This window comes from Penaeus vannamei, chromosome 15 (genome assembly GCF_042767895.1).
Source record: "Penaeus vannamei isolate JL-2024 chromosome 15, ASM4276789v1, whole genome shotgun sequence".
Taxonomy (NCBI): domain Eukaryota; kingdom Metazoa; phylum Arthropoda; class Malacostraca; order Decapoda; family Penaeidae; genus Penaeus; species Penaeus vannamei.
The window spans coordinates 13,638,082-13,655,581 of NC_091563.1; the positions used below are offsets into that span (position 1 = coordinate 13,638,082).

The following is a 17,500-nucleotide window of genomic DNA, read 5'->3' on the forward strand; positions in this document are numbered from 1 at the left end:
AGAGAGAGATAAGGAGAGAGAGAGATAGGGAGAGAGGAGATCAAGAGAGAGGGAGGGGAGAGAAAGAGAGAAAGAGAGAGAGAGAGAGAGAGAGAGAGAGAGAGAGAGAGAGAGAGAGAGAGAGAGAGAGAGAGAGAGAGAGAGAGCGAGAGAGAGAGAGAGGAGGGAAGGGGAGAGAGAGAGGGAGAGGGAGGGAGGGAAGGGGAGAGAGAGAGGGAGAGGGAGGGAGGGTAGGGGAGAGAGAGAGGGAGAGGGAGGGAGGGTAGGGGAGAGAGAGAGGGAGAGGGAGGGAGGGAAGGGGAGAGAGAGAGGGAGGGAAGGGGAGAGAGAGAGGGAGGGAAGGGAGAGAGAGGGGGAGGGAAGGGGAGAGAGACGAGGAGGGAACGGGAGAGAGACGAGGAGGGAACGGGAGAGAGACGAGGAGGGAACGGGAGAGAGACGAGGAGGGAACGGGAGAGAGACGAGGAGGGAACGGGAGAGAGACGAGGAGGGAACGGGAGAGAGACGAGGAGGGAACGGGAGGGAAGGGGAGAGAGAGGGGGAGGGAAGGGGAGAGAGAGGGGGAGGGAAGGGGAGAGAGAGAGAGAGGGGGAGGGAAGGGGAGGGAAGGGGAGAGAGAGGGGGAGGGAAGGGGGAGAGAGAGAGAGAGGGGGAGGGAAGGGGAGAGAGAGAGAGAGAGGGGGAGGGAAGGGGAGAGAGAGAGAGAGAGAGGGGGAGGGAAGGGGAGAGAGAGAGAGAGAGGCGGTGGGAAGGGGGGAGAGAGAGAGAGAGAGAGAGAGAGAGAGAGAGAGAGAGAGAGAGAGAGAGAGAGAGAGAGAGAGAGAGAGAGAGAGAGAGAGAGAGAGAGAGAGAGAGAGAATGTTTTTTCGAATGTTAAGTAGTTATCTCTAATGCATGTCTAATGTATGATCAGGTCATAAAGGGAGTTTCTTTCAATTCTTTTAGGAAAGGATGAATTGTAGCCCATTTATATTACGAACTAGAGCATAAGTCTCTCCCACCAACATTACCAATTGGCCAATAGGTAAAAACAAGATGCTGGGCGATAATTTGGCTCTGTTCACATTCCTTAAGTTTTACATTGATTGTGATGATTAGCTAGATGTTCTACTTGGTACAGATTATCTAGTGTTTACTGTACAACTAGTACTACCACTAACTTCAGCAATCTACAGGAAATGAACTGAGTTAACTGTATTAATACTCCAACTCCATTAAGATTTTAATTATGTTATGATACTGCTCATTTGTGACCAGCATACACTAAATTTTGTAAACATCTCAAGGAAATAACTAACTGAAAACTGTATAAATTTAAGGATCCATTACAATTAGTAGGATATAAGATGTGTATAAAGGGGTGGGAAGGGGCACTTTCAATTTTCTGACTTTCTTTTATATTCTGTTCATATTTTCTTGTGTAACATGTATGAGACACTCATACTTAGCTACCTGTACCTTACATGTACAACTCATAGGATTATCATTTAAAAAATCTCGTTTATTTTCTCTATATTTTATTTCAAGCAAAGCATCTCTCATTTCTTGATTATGGGTCCTTAAACAATACTGTGTTTCCAGAAGCTATTTCTGTACATTTTCAACATAAGTAAACTACACTACATATACTAACACAAGCATAACATACTTCATAAAACACTTGTCACAATCTACTTACTTAGGAGAGGGTGGGGGGGAAGAGTCCCCATTCACTAGGTGCTGAGCCCTTACTTCCCTCGACTCCTGTCTTTCTCTCTGTTCACGATTCATCTCACGGTGAGCACGGGACTCCCTAGGCCCTTTTGTGATCCAGCCATCTGCATCCACTTTCTCTTCTTTCCACTGCCGTGATGGAACAGGCCTGTTCTCTTTTCCAGTACGAGTGTTGCTATCACGGCCAAGTCTGTGATCACGATCTCTACCCATTCCTGATCGACCAGATTCCCTCTGTGAAAAATCTCTCTGATGGTCCCGAGTATAATCTCGCCTATCTTTCATCCCACTATTAGGTACTGTCCGTTTGTCTTCCCGGCCTCCTCGCTGCTCCCTAGGTACAGGTCTTGTCTCCAATTTATTAATACTACTGCTGCTGCTGCTGCTGCTACTGCTGCTGCTACTAGCAACTACATTACTGGTGGTATTTGAAGTTGTAGACGAGGAAACTGTGGAACAGCTAGAGGATAATGAAACTGTGGTTGGTGCTGTGCTTAGAACATCTTGAGATGATGGTAAAGTGGTAGTAGTAGATGAGGTTTGACTAGCTTGGGTAGTAGCTGCTGTGGATGGTGGAGTTGAGGCTACTGGAGGTACTGCAGCTGCAGAAACTGAAGGGGCAGGAGAAGTACTGCTGGAGGGAATAGAGGGTTCTAAAGGCAAATCCTTCTCTCCCACAGAGGATTGTGATGGTGCACGGGGTTTTGCGGTTCCTTTCATTACATCTGAGAAACGCTGAGTGTCACTTCCCCATGCAGAAGGCAGTGATTCAGGCTGTCTCTTTTCTTCTGCAACTGGAACTTGCTCATCAGAACCTGCAAAATGCATCATGTATTAATACACAAAATTTTTCTTTACATGAAGTGGTTGTCTCTACATCTAAACCTGTAATCTTCAAAATCATTACTGAAGGCAAGTTTTCCCTATGACAAATATTGCAAATGCAGCTACAAAACACATCTGCACTTTGGATGCATGTGGAAGGGGACCCACCATAATAACAGACCTGAGGTACACAGGCCCAAAAAGTTAAGAACCACTATTTTGGTGTATTCTAAAGAGAATGTGACCTATAAAATCAACTTTGACAATCAATGTCAAATTTTGCAAAGAGGTTTGTTTGTCACCTGGAAGTGGGGGAAAAGCTGCAGCCTCAAGGTCAAACTGTGGCTGTGGTGGTTGTGGAGGAGGAGTTGCTTCTTGGCTATTTCCCTGTTTTGTGTTGTCATTGCTAGGAGGCTGTGTGGAACCTCCTCGTTGAGGCATACTACGGTTACCACCACTTGTCTGGGTCTCCTCTTCCCGACCTCGTGGTCGTCGGCGAACACCACGAGACCTGGGGCAAAACCAGTTTTTGAAACTGGATTTCACAAGTAAATAGGCCAATTATATGCTACTCTTATTTACAAAGTCTACAACTAGATCTATTTTTTTTTTTTTTTTTTTTTTTTTTTTTTTTAAAGCACAAGTGTGTTAGCATATCATTAAGAAAAGCCTACTCACAATTGTCTTGGCTGTTGAGGGTCCCTAGGTCCAGGGTGGTATTGATAATGACCATGATAATGGTCATTATTGTAGCTGTTCCGGTGCGGCGGACCAGGAGCCTGATGTTGAGCATGATGCTGCTGCTGTGTGGGTCCATGTGCCTGGTGCTGCTGGGCTGGTTGATGTGAGGTACTTGTGGTGGTAGCAACACTGACTGTGGCTGCTGAAGTTGTTGATGCAACAGTGGCAGACACACTTGCTACAGTAGTTGTGGATACTGAGGAATTGAGCATAGAGGTACTGGAGAAGGGAGGACTGGCAGTAGTGGTATGCACAGGCGTCTGTGCTAATGACACAGGTGATGGGCTACTGCTACTAGATGCCTTGGACACTGTAACCACTTCTTTCTTTTCAGCCCGGATCACAGGTGTTGCTGGACCCGTTGGGGGGCTAAATGATGTGTATAAGTTAGACTGACTAGCTATTGCGAGATCGCACTGAGCAAAGCTCTGGTTATTGGTTCCAGCTGATGTTGCTGCTGATGGCTGTGGTGGAGGAGGAGGTGGAGGGGGAGGAGGGGCAGTAGTGCTAGTGGGAGGCTGGGAATTCCTGTGTGCAGACTGGGATGGGGACTGAGAGGACTGTGGTCTATGGTGGGGATGCGGCCTCTGCGGTGGATAATGTGGGAAGTGATTTTGATGATTCCCATGATTGTTGCTATTCCCTCCGCTTCCTTGGCCAGCCCCACTATTATGACGGTTGTCAACCTTATCATATCTGCCATCACGATGTTTTGAATTCCTGGAAGGATACCTACATATTAATTTTACTCTGGCTGACTCATGCTACATGTATTTGTATTGTATATGTATACAATGACAGACATAAAGAAGACTTACCTTCTGTTACCGTTATATCTAACATTATGGTTACTTGGGGGCTTGAAGGCAGCTTGTGGTGAGAGTCCATTGAACTGCAGAAACCCGTTGATGTCATAGAACCCACCTGGGGCTGTCCACTGCACCATGTTTGGGTAGAACTGAAAAAAATTGATCTCTTATTAGACTAATCATCTATCAGTTCTGAAATATTTCATGATTTTCATCTAGCAATCAGCATCTCAAAACACATATCTCAAGCTCTAAGGAATGGAGTAAGAGTGAGATTGACAAAAATATCCTATTAGAATATTATCAGAATATTTTCCTTTGTAGATCAGCCCTACAACAAATCAAAGAATTAAATGAACCAAAAATTAAACTAATTAAAGTTGAAGAATCTATATTAATACATTCCTTAACCTTTAACAATCAAGTATGTGCCTGATAAATGCAGAAAGAACAAGCAGTCAATGAACCATTAACAGGATTAACTCATTTGAGAAACTGAAGTAGCTGCAGTTTTCCAGATCCTCTCTGAGAGGGAAAGGACAAATCCACGAGTGAAATACATATACTAATCAATGTGAAGTTTTCTGTCCACATTGCAGGATTTACATCAACAGCTACCAATTAATTCTTTTACCCATTCATGACAAACATTCCCTTAACTATACAGTAAAAATTAGAAGTCTGGGAAACAAATCTACTCTCTGCACTGGCTGCACACTTGGATATTGCCAAAAACTGTTAAGTGCAAACAACTTAAAAGCTGCATGTGGCATAGATACTTGCCATCCAGCATTTTGACCTGGTTTGCCATGACATGATTTGCATCTTCTGGCATGAATGGGTTGAACAGCTAAGAGCATTCATTATGATCATTATCAATAATAATACATAACCTTTGCTTGGCTACCAAAAACTCTCCTGAATTAAAAAAAGGAATTTAGTAGCTCCATTGCTGAGACCTGTTGCAGTCACTACTGGACTGCAAGGTTTCAAATTCAAAAGCAAGTTTAAATGTGAATATGTAAAGAGGCTTTCACAGTTAGAATAACTAACAAGTTCACTGATACAAATATACACAAGTACCCAACATTACAAATGACAACTATATTACAAAATATAAGAATATATCCTGCTCCAGTATAAATTAATACTTCTGAGGATAACTACCTTGCCATCTAGATTCTGCAACTTTCAGAAGTCCATTACTGTCTGCTGAAAGAGCAGCATACCAGATCAGCAAGAGAAATGTTCTGGTTTGAAAGAAGTATGCACAATAAAGAAACAACAAAAATTGTAAATTACTTACAAAGGCAGCTGGCGTTGTGTAAGAATATGTGTACGAGTTGGCAGTAACAGTTGAAGGCGTTGATGAATACATAAACCGCTGTCCCCCGGGGTTGTTGAAATTGGTATTTGGGGCAGGGGTCCCAGGTCCTCCCGGTAACCCAGCTGAACCTGGGGTTGAGGGAGGACCAGATCCTTCCTTCCCCTCACCTCCACCTTTATTTCCATATGATGGTAATACTGATAAACAACCTAGTCTGGACACTGGTTTTGTCTTTATTCTAGCAAGGATGGGCTTATCCTGAAATAAGGAAACATTTTTTGTTTTGGAATACAGAAATGAAAAATCAACAGCATTTCAAAGCACATTAACACAACCTTTGTTATAACACATCACTAAGTAATATCCTAATGAATAACAAATAGTTTTTATCATATATACAAATATGTACAACAAAATCTTTAGATAGACACCATACCTTGAAAGTCTTGACGACACCTCGGAGGTACCAATATGCTTTTTGTGCGTCTTCGTCAGATTCAAACGTAACATACCAAGAAGAATTGTGAACAAATTCACAGGAAACTACCTTAGGGCACTCGTCACTTTTGAACATTGCCTGTAAGAGAAGTACACATGTCTATTACACTCTAACCTGGTGTACTGGGACCACAACAATAACCAGAAAAGTATCTTAATAAATCAATCATCAATCATGTTAGTAATGCATGGTCAAAAGTTTATACCAAGGGAACAGTGGTTTCAAACTTACAGCTTAGTAATTTGAGTAAAGACAATATTCTCAAACAAGATAGCATATCAAACAGCACCATAGATCAGTCTCTTAATCATATGGAGACCTCATGTACACATATATGACTAAACTTTCATTGTTTATCCTGTACATACCTCAATCTCTTCAACTGGAGTAGACTCAGGAATTTCTCTTAGAATCACAATGCATCTTTTATAGTTGGGCCGAACTCTGTTATTTTCTTCGTCTAGCTGGACAAAAGGCGATTCTGTAAATTTGATGAAGAATATATATAAACCTTTGAGCTATTTTGCTTGAAAAACATGTAATGGATGTGCTAACAAACACTGGTGAGTAAAAAATTCAAAATGTTGATTTTCAAAGATCCCTTATGGTTTCTTGTGCCTCACAATTAGCCAAACAAGTATAGCACTAGGGTAAATTCATACCTTTGAGAGCTTCTACAATAATGCTGTGGTCCTTAGTGATGCTCTTAAACTGTGAGCAATTGGCCAATATATAAACTGGCACATACTGGTCACTGTCCATCTGAGAGATCAGGTATGGGTCGTTGCTCAGGTTCTCCCTGAAAGAGATGCTGCTTTTACACATACTGAAACTCATTTCTATTGGAACAAAAACTGTTTTACTGCAAAAATATAATAACTTATTACATTTTGATAAACAAAAACAATGAATTTATATCCTTTAAACAGGTCTGTTACTATAATCAGTTGATTATTTGCTATATGTGCAACAAATAAATTACTGAGCAGTTTTCCTTTGGCACTCAATCTGCCATATAGCCATATTTTAAGAGGTTACATGGAAACGATGAGTGCAAAACTTAAACCTACCATATCTACAAGCTTAGACCCCCCCCCCCCCTTTTAAACTCCACCCTATCCCAATCTGAATTTAATAGTCTACAGTTTATGGCTAACCCTAAAAATTGCAAAGAGCAGCCTGTATTAGGTAATATGCAACCACATCTGAGGTTAATGCTAGAGATCATGATGTTGGACACACCTTGTAAAAAATATATAGCACATGTTATCTCTGTCAAGGTCTGAAAGTGTGGGTCATGACAAGAAAAATATTCCTGCATTCTACATGAAGGCAAATCTGTTGTCATTACTATCAGTGCTCCAGAGAAGAAAATAAAAAGAAGAATAACTATTACAGCCTTTACTCACCTAGAAAAGAAATATTCCACTTGCTGTGCCACCAACTGCTGTATCTGGTCCCGGGTGAGTTGCTGAGGCTGCTGGGTGGGCTGCTGTTGTGGTTGTGCTGGAGGGGTTGCCGTGGGCGTACTCGGAGTGGGAGTCTGTGCTGGTGTTGTCTGTGTGCCCTGTGTCTCGCTTGTAGTTGTGTCTTCTTTGCTGCTACTTTCAGGAATCGGTTCTTCAGGCTTTTCCAGGTTTTCAGTAGAGGGAGCATTGCTACTACTAGAGTCTGGGGTGGGCACTGAGGCAGGGAGGGGGGAGGCACTTGGTCGACTGCTCTCGGGAGACACTTCCCCATTCTGCTGGCTGCTGCCCAGGGGAGTGCATGCCTTAGCATTCCCCTCTTGATCTGCATTCTGTCCAGCTGCTGCCATGTCTTGAACTGTGTCGTCAACTTGCACAGCTTTACCAGGGGCTTGGCTTGTGGGACCACTGGTGCCACTAGTTGTGTCTGGGGAGGAGCTACAGGGCTCCACTGGAGACTCTACTGCCATGGGTCCAGGAGTATCAGGAGTGTGGGGGCAAACCCCACAATACTGCTTGCCAACATCCCCATTCATCAAGGGGTAAACTGGAATGTAATAAAAGAGTAAATTATTATCATCCATAATGTTATGGCTATCTATAACCAACAATGAATACCTATAAACTTTTAAATCATATGATTAATAAAGTTTAGCTGCAACAGTATCTTCCAAAATGAGAAAAATTGCAGCTTTCTTTCATCTAACAGAAATGTCTACAACCATCATATATATATCCAAAAAACAAACACCTCATTCTATGATTTAACCGTAACATGCCTTCAACATAGATTTTCCTGATCTTTTATGACCTGAATACATCTTGCAACTAACTGCCACTGACAAAAGCCTGCATTTTGAGGCCCTTACAATGTGGAATACAAAAGCTTTTAACCCTTAGTCATGAAGATACCTAAATAGTGTCATTATTGCATTGAACCAGTTTACCATTTTCAGATAAAATCAATCTGACAGATGATGGACAAGTCTTGAGTGTCGTATATGACCTCCCACTGTGTCAGAATACTGGATTAGAGGGGTGATTGGGTAAGGGAGTATTCTATATTTATATGAATGTTATCTCCTCCCTTAGGGATACTGGACCAATATTCACATAGGGCCTGTGACTGTTCTTTGCAATTTCTTCAATGATTTGCATTACTGTTACATCTTGAAAGTTAACCCTGCTACTTCCCCCACCATTAGACAAATATTTGCTGCCAAATTCATACTAATGAAAGTTAGACATTTTAGCCATTGGAGTGTAAAGGCTCGGTTTAACTGTTTTTGTCTAGGACCTGACTTGTGTCCAAGTGCCTAGCCAAGTGTAATGTTTCAACTGTGAAAAGCACCATCGTACTAGACCGCACATGCCTCTTGCTTGAATAACACTGCACACAGTACTTCTAGTTTGAGCAACATGGAGTACAACGACTTATTCCCTGTTTTCACCATTGTTTCATGTTTCATGGAGTAATTCCTTAAAGAGAGAACAGAAACGGATTTACAGATTCAAATTCATCATCACTAGTCTAATGGGCGAGTGGAGATCCTGTTTCAACTTCGCCATTTCTTGTTTATTTGTTTTTTGGCAATGAAAAACAAATTATGATAATTTCCTCTAAATATTTCATATAAAATCTTGAATTTAACTTTTGTTAACTTTATAGATAAAAATATTGATAATTTCTTTTAGTAAATTACAGAAAATAGCTTTTAATTACACCCTGGAAAGCCTGCATATACCAAAGGAAAAGAATGCTATAGGTCAGGTTATCCTTAGCTTTCCTCAGCCCTTACATTTTGTACCAAAGTGATGCGATTTGGCCCAAATTGCTGCGCTCACGGCCAGACGTGTGTGTACACAAGGCCAGTTGAACTGCACCTAAGGGCCCTCACAGACAATAGACTGCCTATTTTAACCATGAATTTCTTCCTAACATTGATCCATAATTCTCAGAACAAAGGCTGGGGAAATTACTTTTGTCAGTACTGGGCACAAGTCAGTTGCTACTTGTCCAATTCTAATTTAGAGAGCACAAACAGTGTGAGCGTTCCAAATAATAAAAAATGTGCATGCCGATTATATTTTCTTTTTTTTAAGTTTGAAAAACAGTCTTCACTGAATATCTTTCAAATTAATTTCTACACAAAACTATAGGAGTAATCTTAACATATATGTTATTGGAAAGTTTCCTACTATATATGGTTTCTCTTGTATTTTTTTCATGGACCACTGTTGTAACAATATATCTACTGTAAGTGTTTTCATATTTTGCACTTTTTTTTTCTTCTCTTCTAGAAATTAATGGATTATGAATGAATTTTAGCTGAAAATATGTATGTAAAAGTAGAGATATCATATAGCAATTTTATCTACACCTACCTATAAATAAGGATGATGGAAATTTCCACTGATGGTCCCCTAAACCCTTTTAGTCAAGATGAAATAAAGTGAGTGACCTGACCTCTATAACTGCATAAACAAAATCATAAAGCCAATATACAACATTATAAATAATCTCCATACAGAGGTTGAAACCATTCGACTTTAACAGGCTAATGAATGCAGCCTCTTAACAAAACTGAAGACCAGTTTCATTCAGATATATTTCTTTCTACCTACAGGCCCTGGGAATTCACTTGGCAAAGGCTGATAATCATATTAGTAATCACAGTTAATGTGCTTTTACATTTTTTATCCATAGTATTACTTTATCTCTATCCTACACATATATAAATCTCACTGATGCAGAAAAAACTCTTATATGCTATAGAAGGTTATTGTTTTGTATAGTCCTTATGATAAAACAAAAAACAAGAACTGGATGGCTATACTTTTTTCTTAGAAATAATAAAAAAAAAAAAAAAAACGAATTAGACCATCTACATCTTGTCTGAGTATGTAACAATAAGTGAATGTGCAAATGAATGTTATTTATCTCAATTGCATACTTATTTAGAATAATTTCTATGCCATAGCTTGCCAAAACTACATATCTGAATTTCTCAAAACAAGACAACAAACAAATTGATACAAGTACTTGTTTATGAATAAACCAATACAAGTTACACAGATGTAATACTTAAATAAATGAATAATTTTCAATTGTTTCCATTCTGTACTCAATAGCATCAAGTGCTTGTTTGATAATATTCTGAAATGTGCGAACCATTATTGTACAATTTATTCTTGTCTATAGGATTGCAATTTTTCACATCACAAATGTACTTTTATTTCCCAAACTTAAGTTAAATTAAACATGCCCTATGCTGTAGTAATTTGTTTCATACAATAAATGGTTTACTACAAAAAAATTACTTGCTTATCCCAAGTTTTCAAATGTGTATGAACTGTGTATGAATTATTTAGTTCTGTATGATTGCCAGATTCTTGAAACATTTGCTCATATTTAGTGTTACTTGTAAGAATGGTGATGATCTATATCTCTACAATTCTGATCATGAACATCACCAATTGACTGATAAAGAGAACCTGCATATCAGTCACCTTCAAAACTTGCTAATAATGTCATTAAATGGCAACATGAAGTGCAATGGTTAATGCTTATCTTTCTTATACCTTTTGCATTTTTTACCTATTAGTTCAGCATGAAAAAACTATCACGAACAATTACATCAAAAGGGAAAAACTTAAAACTTCAACACTTGCAATACTTCATGGCTGTTTTGAAAATATATATGATTTGCCTATACAGAGCTGAACTTCGCTTTACCTTATATAAACCTCTTTATAGAAAAAAAGAATATAAATAAAGACAAAAAACATTCTGAATTGTCCAACTCCATACTAATATTCATCTTATTTTCAGGATTATAAAAGGTAATTCTCATTGTCCCTAAAAACAGAGCAGGCAAAGAAGAGCTAAAGTTTGGCTACCCCCAGTTCCCCTGATTCTGGATTTAGGTATGGCCAAAAAGGGTAAAAATCTAGGATTTCAGTTTGATTCCAAAGTTAGACACACCTAGTAGACAAAAATATCAACTAAAGCTCCCATGTTCTAGGATGACCAAGTTTTCAATTGGTTTAGTTAGTGAGTAAGTTTGGTACACCACCTCTCATGGCACAGTTGAAGGAGAGGCCCATGAATGAAGAATTATCAAATATGAAAAACTAAGTGGCTCTAACAACACTGTAGCAATATTAACAATTATGCAATATCAAGCCCTAACATAAAGTCAAAACATCTGGAAATGGACAAACTATTTACATTCCACATCATCATTTATACAGTCAAACTAACTTGTCATCTTGGTATTTTCCAGAATAGCCATCAAAGTTATTATTAAATCACATTAAAGTTTCCAAATGGTAAATTAACTGTTTTAGATAGAGATAACAAGATCTCAATAGGATATAGAGTAAAATCACTAAGGACAAGTTGTAGATTAAAGTACTTACGATAACTGAATATATCTTATTTTGCCAATACAGCCTTTGGTTTCATACAAACACATCTGGTTCATTTTGATGAGGACAGTGCCAAAGATATACATTATATATATAAATAAATATAGATATTATGCCCTTAAATATCTGAAAAGGATAAGAAAGTCTATAATGATCTTTCAAATATACTCCCACTGACTCAAGCACTCACTCATGTTTCGGCACTTTGGCAAAAGACAATAAAGCACAACAGACTTCTGGCAGGACAAAGCTTGCAGGCCACTTTTGTGGTCTGCTGTCATATAAGGGGAGTTAGTCTATGATATGTCTTGCAAAATAAAAGTAGTGGAGGTTTGTTGACCTCTAGCATAAAACTGAAGGCATGGAGGCCATGGTAATTGTAGGAATTGGTCTTGAGTAGCAGCAGTCCTCAAGAGTTATATGTTAACAATATTGTATATGAACTACAAAAGGATGTCAAATACAGGGATTCATATGCAAACTGGATGTCTATTTTCGGTTTATTCATAGACAACTTATCCTTTATGTCTAGTGTTTTGTCCAATTTACAGCTACATCAAAACAGTATTTTATCTATTACAGGTTAATAATTTGTTGGAAATTGAATAATCTAAAATAACTGCAGTAGGATTAGAAAAGTGGCAAATGTTCTGAGCAACTGCAAAGTTAGAGAAAAGCCAAGGTGACAAATACATTTTCATGAATGACAGTATATGGAACCGATAAACTGATTCCTTCGCAAACTGAAAATTTAGAAATATGACACTTCCAGGAGCTATTTCAATCTTCATCCCTGACTGGTAAATGAATTGACTGATACAATTCTGTTTAAGCTGATTGATATGAGCAGGCAAGAAATATCGGAAATGAAGTAAATAGGCTGTGGCAAATGCTGAAAGGAGACCCAGTCCCAAGCAATCAGGTGCTTGTTGGAGGCCAAAGCCCCATTTTGGAAAGGTGAGTGTTTCATATAGCGATGTTTATGAATTTATAGGCAAGTACCCAAGGTTTGGCTAGAGTAATAGGGGATTTAGTTTCGGTAGGGTGCGGTCACTTCATAAACAAATACGAATTCATCTACAGCACATAACCAATGAAAACTGCTTTTCAATCTATCAGTTAACCATAAGGACTATTTCATATTACTGTTCAGGATATTTTACAGTTCAACTAATAGAGGCAGTCCTGAGCTGGATCTTGTATCATGAAGCAATAGTATAAGATAACTGTAATGGTTTTGGTGCAGCATTCACACTTATGATACACACGAGGTTGATCCTAAAATAAGAAACCATTCTAAGGGCTAACTGTTTACCTTAAACTGTAGTGCCATGAGGCATAAAAGGAAAAAACAAAAACAAAAATCTAAAAATTCACAAAACATCTCATCAAAACAGGACTTATAGACCTTTACGGCAATTTTTGGTCAATTTTGATATCACTTGCTGGAGTCTATTCTTACTCCAAGTAATTACAAAACTAATTAAAAAGATATATTGTAGTTGTGGCAACATAAAAACAGGGTCTTGCAAACTATGTCTCTAACAAACTGCTAACATATTTAACTTACGTGTAACAAAATATTGGTATTCAAATGTTCTTTGAAATTAAGCATATCTCCCTACCTTTGTATATCATGCAAGACAGGTTAGTTACATTACAATTTCTGTGACTGATCATTTAACAATCATCTCTTAACTCTCATACAACAATAAAGAGCTACTGTTTTGCATCACCACTGAATCAAAATCCCAAAATTAGTTTGAATCCGCTTCCATTACTAATGTGTTATGTATCAAAATTGTACTGCATTCACAAGCAGTAGTTACCATATGTTTATGACTTAGCATGCTTTGAGAGAAAAACTCTTAAAAAGTAAAAGACATAGGCATACAATGCTTTTTTCATGGAATGGGGGACTTCAACATAAACACAATAACATGTATATGAACACCTAACACCCACTTCTACTAGCAGGAGAAATACATTCATTCGAAAACGTAATTCTCTCTCAATGGCAAATTCGGAGGCACTAGTGAGGCAAAATGAGTCGCCGAGGCCCTCTTTTCCGTCTGGTACAGCATAACCAACATAACACAACAGTGTTTCTCCATACGGAACCTACGCTGAACCCCTCGTGCATAACGTACGCCCCACTTTCCAACCTTAACGCTTATAAATCCTCTCTAAAACACCGATCGTCCATACTAAGAAACTGTATAGCATACCTGCGTAGATTATGATACCGAAAGTGTGAGGGAACTAGCGAGAAATAATACTTTGGCTAGCGTAAACAGCTGTTTCCGTGGTAGTGGTGGTGGTCTGCACAATCTATTTCATCATCACTTTTCCTTACATAAAAGGCACCGCGGGCTTGGCACTAAAATCCCACGCTGAGCACAGCAGAGCCACGATGGGTGCTGGGTCACTCCAGTGAAGCTCGACCACAGGGTCAATATGGTCACAAAACATCGCTGTGACACCCTGGATAACGGGCTCACTCAACTCTCTTCCAAAACACCTCGACCACTCCAAAACTCGTTGCTACACTGCGGCCGCACCTCCTCCGCCACACGCGCCGCCCTCGTGCACCATCAGACGTGCGTCCGACAGTGAGATAAGAGGTAAAACTCACCGAAATGAGGGACGTGTCCCAACGAGAGACGACCTAGATACTCCAAGATGGCTGCCGCACCGGCCGCATGGTTCTTGAGCCGCGGTTCATCATGGTGCATCATGGGAGGCGCCGCTGCTGCCCTCTGCCGCCGCCCCGCGCCACTACCCGCGCCCACCACGTGACTTTACCACAATACTCGCTCGTCCTTCTCACAACACCCATTGCATCATCACCAACGCCTAACATTATGGTCTTGCTAACGCCGTAGCGTGAAAAAGAACGGAAAAAAGAAACACACCTCGGCGACCGTTTTTCATTCATGGACCTGGGAAAAAAATCGAGGGCACTTTCACGCTAGCTCGCACATAGGCTCCATCCAGCCCGCATCACACACCAAACCGCAGCACGACGCCACCATACATTTATCGGCCTCCTGTCCCGACACAGCATCTCACCTTCATTTACCAAATTCATACACAGATGATTTCGCATTTCAATACATACGCAAAGAACATAACCATAGTACCAAATCCTTATGTGCTCTGGACTGTCATGCCACACTACATTTAGTTGTTATTAATAAGGCACAGTTTCTCTATTATGAATTGTCCACTTCAAAATTTATTACGACACATTTGCGAACATGATCGTAAACACGTGAGCGTGACTGAGGGAGAGAGGGAGGAAGAATACGAAAGAGGAAGGGGAAGGAAAATGGGGGAGGGGGAGGGGGAGGGGGAGGGGGAGGGGGAGGGGGAGGAGAGGGCGAGAGGGAGGGAGATAGATTGATAGAGAGAGAGGGGGGAGGAGAGGGCGAGAGGGAGGGAGATAGATAGATAGAGAGAGAGGGGGGAGGAGAGACGAGGAAAGGAGAGAGAAAGAGAGAGAGGGGGGGAGGAGAGGAAGGAGGAGGGAGGGAGGGAAGGAGGGAGATAGAGAGAAAGAGGGGGAGGAGAGGAAAGAAAGAGAGAGGGGGGAAGGGAGGAGAAGAGAGAGGGGGAGACGAGGAGAGAGAGAGAGAGAGGGGGGGGGGAGACGAGGAGAAGAGAGAGAGGGGAGGGGAGACGAGGAGAGGAGTGAGAGAGAGAGAGGGGAGGGGAGAGGGGAGGAGAGAGAGAGAGAGGGAGGGAGGGGAGGGGAGACGAGAGAGAGAGAGAGAGAGTAAAGGGGGAGGAGAGGAGAGGAGAGGAGAGGAGAGGAGTGAGAGAGAGAGAGGGAGGGAGTGGAGGGGAGGGGAGGGGGAAGAGAGAGAGGGAGGGTGAGGGGGAAGGAGGAGAGAGGAGAGGGAGGGAGGGAGGGAGAGGGAAGAGAGAGGGGAGGGTGAGAGGGGAAGGGGAGGAGAGGAGAGAGAAGGGGGGGGGGAGGGAGAGGAGAGAGAGAGAGGAGGGAGGGAGAGAGAGAGGGGGAGGGGGCAGAGGAGGAAGGGAGAGAGAGGGGGAGGGGTGAGGAGAGGAGAGAGGGGGGAGACGGAGGGAGAGGAGAGAGAGGGGGGAAGGGGAGACGAGGAAAGGAGAGAGGGGGAGACGAGGAGAGGAGAGAGAGAGGGGGAGGGGAGACGAGGAAAGGAGAGAGAGGGAGGGAGGGGAGACGAGGAAAGGAGAGAGAGGGGGGGAGGGGAGACGAGGAAAGGAGAGAGAGGGGGGGGGAGACGAGGAGAGAAGAGAGAGGGGGAGGAGAGGAGTGAGAGAGAGAGAGAGGGGGGGAGGAGGAGAGAGGAGTGAGAGAGAGAGAGAGAGAGAGAGAGAGAGAGAGAGAGAGAGAGAGAGAGAGAGAGAGAGAGAGAGAGAGAGAGAGAGAGAGAGAGAGAGAGAGAGAGAGAGAGAGAGAGAGAGAGAGAGAGAGAGATAGAGAGAGAGGGGGAGGAGTGAGAGAGAGGGGGAGGGAGGAAAGAGGAGGGGGAGGGAGGAGAGAGGAGAGAGGAAGGAGGAGAGAGGAGGGAGGAGGGAGAGAGAGAGAGAGAGTAAAGGGAGGGAGAGGAGTGAGGAGGGAGGGCGAGGAGAGGAAGGAGGGAGTGGAGTGGGAGTGGAGGGGAGGAGGGGAAGAGAGAGAGGGAGGGGAGGGGAGGGGAGGGAGGGGAAAGAAGAGAGAGGGAGGAGAGAGGAGAGGGAGGGAGAGAGGGAGATAGATAGATAGAGAGGGGGGAGGGGACAGAGGAGGAAGGGGAGAGAGAGAGGGGGAGGAGAGGAGAGAGAGGGGGAGACGAGGAGAGGAGAGAGAGGGGGGAGACGAAGAGAGGAGAGAGGGGGAGGGGAGACGAAGAGAGGAGAGAGAGGGGGGGAGGGGAGACGAGGAGAGAAGAGAGAGGGGGAAGAGAGGAGTGAGAGAGAGAGAGGGGGAGGAGAGGGAGGAGAGAGAGGGGGAGGGAGGAAAGGAGAGAGAGGGGGGGGGAGACGAGAGAGAGAGTGAAGGGGGAAGGAGAGGAGAGGAGAGGAGAGTGAGAGAGAGAGGGAGTGAGAGAGAGGGAGGGGAGGGGGAGGAGAGGAGGGAGTGGAGGGGAGGGGGAGGAGAGGAGGGAGTGGAGGGGAAGAGAGAGGGAGGGGAGGGGAGGGGAAGAGTGAGAGGGAGGGGAGGGGAGGGGAGGGGAAGAGAGAGAGGGAGGGGAGGGAGGGGAAGAACAGAGGGAGGGAGGGGGGGGTAGAGAGAGGGAGGGAGGGAGGGAGAGAGGGAGATAGACAGATAGAGAGGGGGAGGGGGCAGAGGAGGAAGGGAGAGAGAGGGGAGGAGGAGAGGTGAGGGAGAGGAGAGAGGGGGAGGGAGGAGAGGAGAGAGGAGGGGGAGGGGAGGAGAGGAGAGAGGGGGGAGGGAGGAGGAGAGAGGGGGGGGAGGAGAGGAGAGAGAGGGGAGGGAGGGAGAGGAGAGAGGGGGGAGGGGAGACAAGGAGAGGAGAAAGAGAGAGGGAGGGGAGACGATGAGAGGAGAGAGAGAGAGGGGGAGGTGAGGAAGGAAGGAAGGGAGGGAGGGAGGGAGAGAGAGGGTGGTGAGGGGAGACGAGAAGTGGATAGAGAGAGGGGGGAGGGGAGGAGAGGAGTGAGAGAGGGCGAGGGTGGAGAGGAGAGGAGTGAGAGAGCGGGA

General features: G+C 43.0%; 1 protein-coding gene across 1 annotated transcript in view; it reads right to left on the minus strand.

Annotated features, from left to right (window-relative positions):
• The window catches only part of Larp4B (La-related protein 4B), a gene marked incomplete in the record, with an annotated part of 45,831 nt that overhangs the window by 6,619 nt on the left and 21,712 nt on the right, over nucleotides 1-17,500 (minus strand). The window contains 9 exon segments of the mRNA XM_070130467.1: nucleotides 1,679-2,528; nucleotides 2,841-3,049; nucleotides 3,217-3,999; nucleotides 4,098-4,237; nucleotides 5,395-5,673; nucleotides 5,852-5,992; nucleotides 6,283-6,395; nucleotides 6,577-6,713; nucleotides 7,324-7,927. Coding sequence (XP_069986568.1) covers nucleotides 1,679-2,528; nucleotides 2,841-3,049; nucleotides 3,217-3,999; nucleotides 4,098-4,237; nucleotides 5,395-5,673; nucleotides 5,852-5,992; nucleotides 6,283-6,395; nucleotides 6,577-6,713; nucleotides 7,324-7,927 — 3,256 coding nt within the window.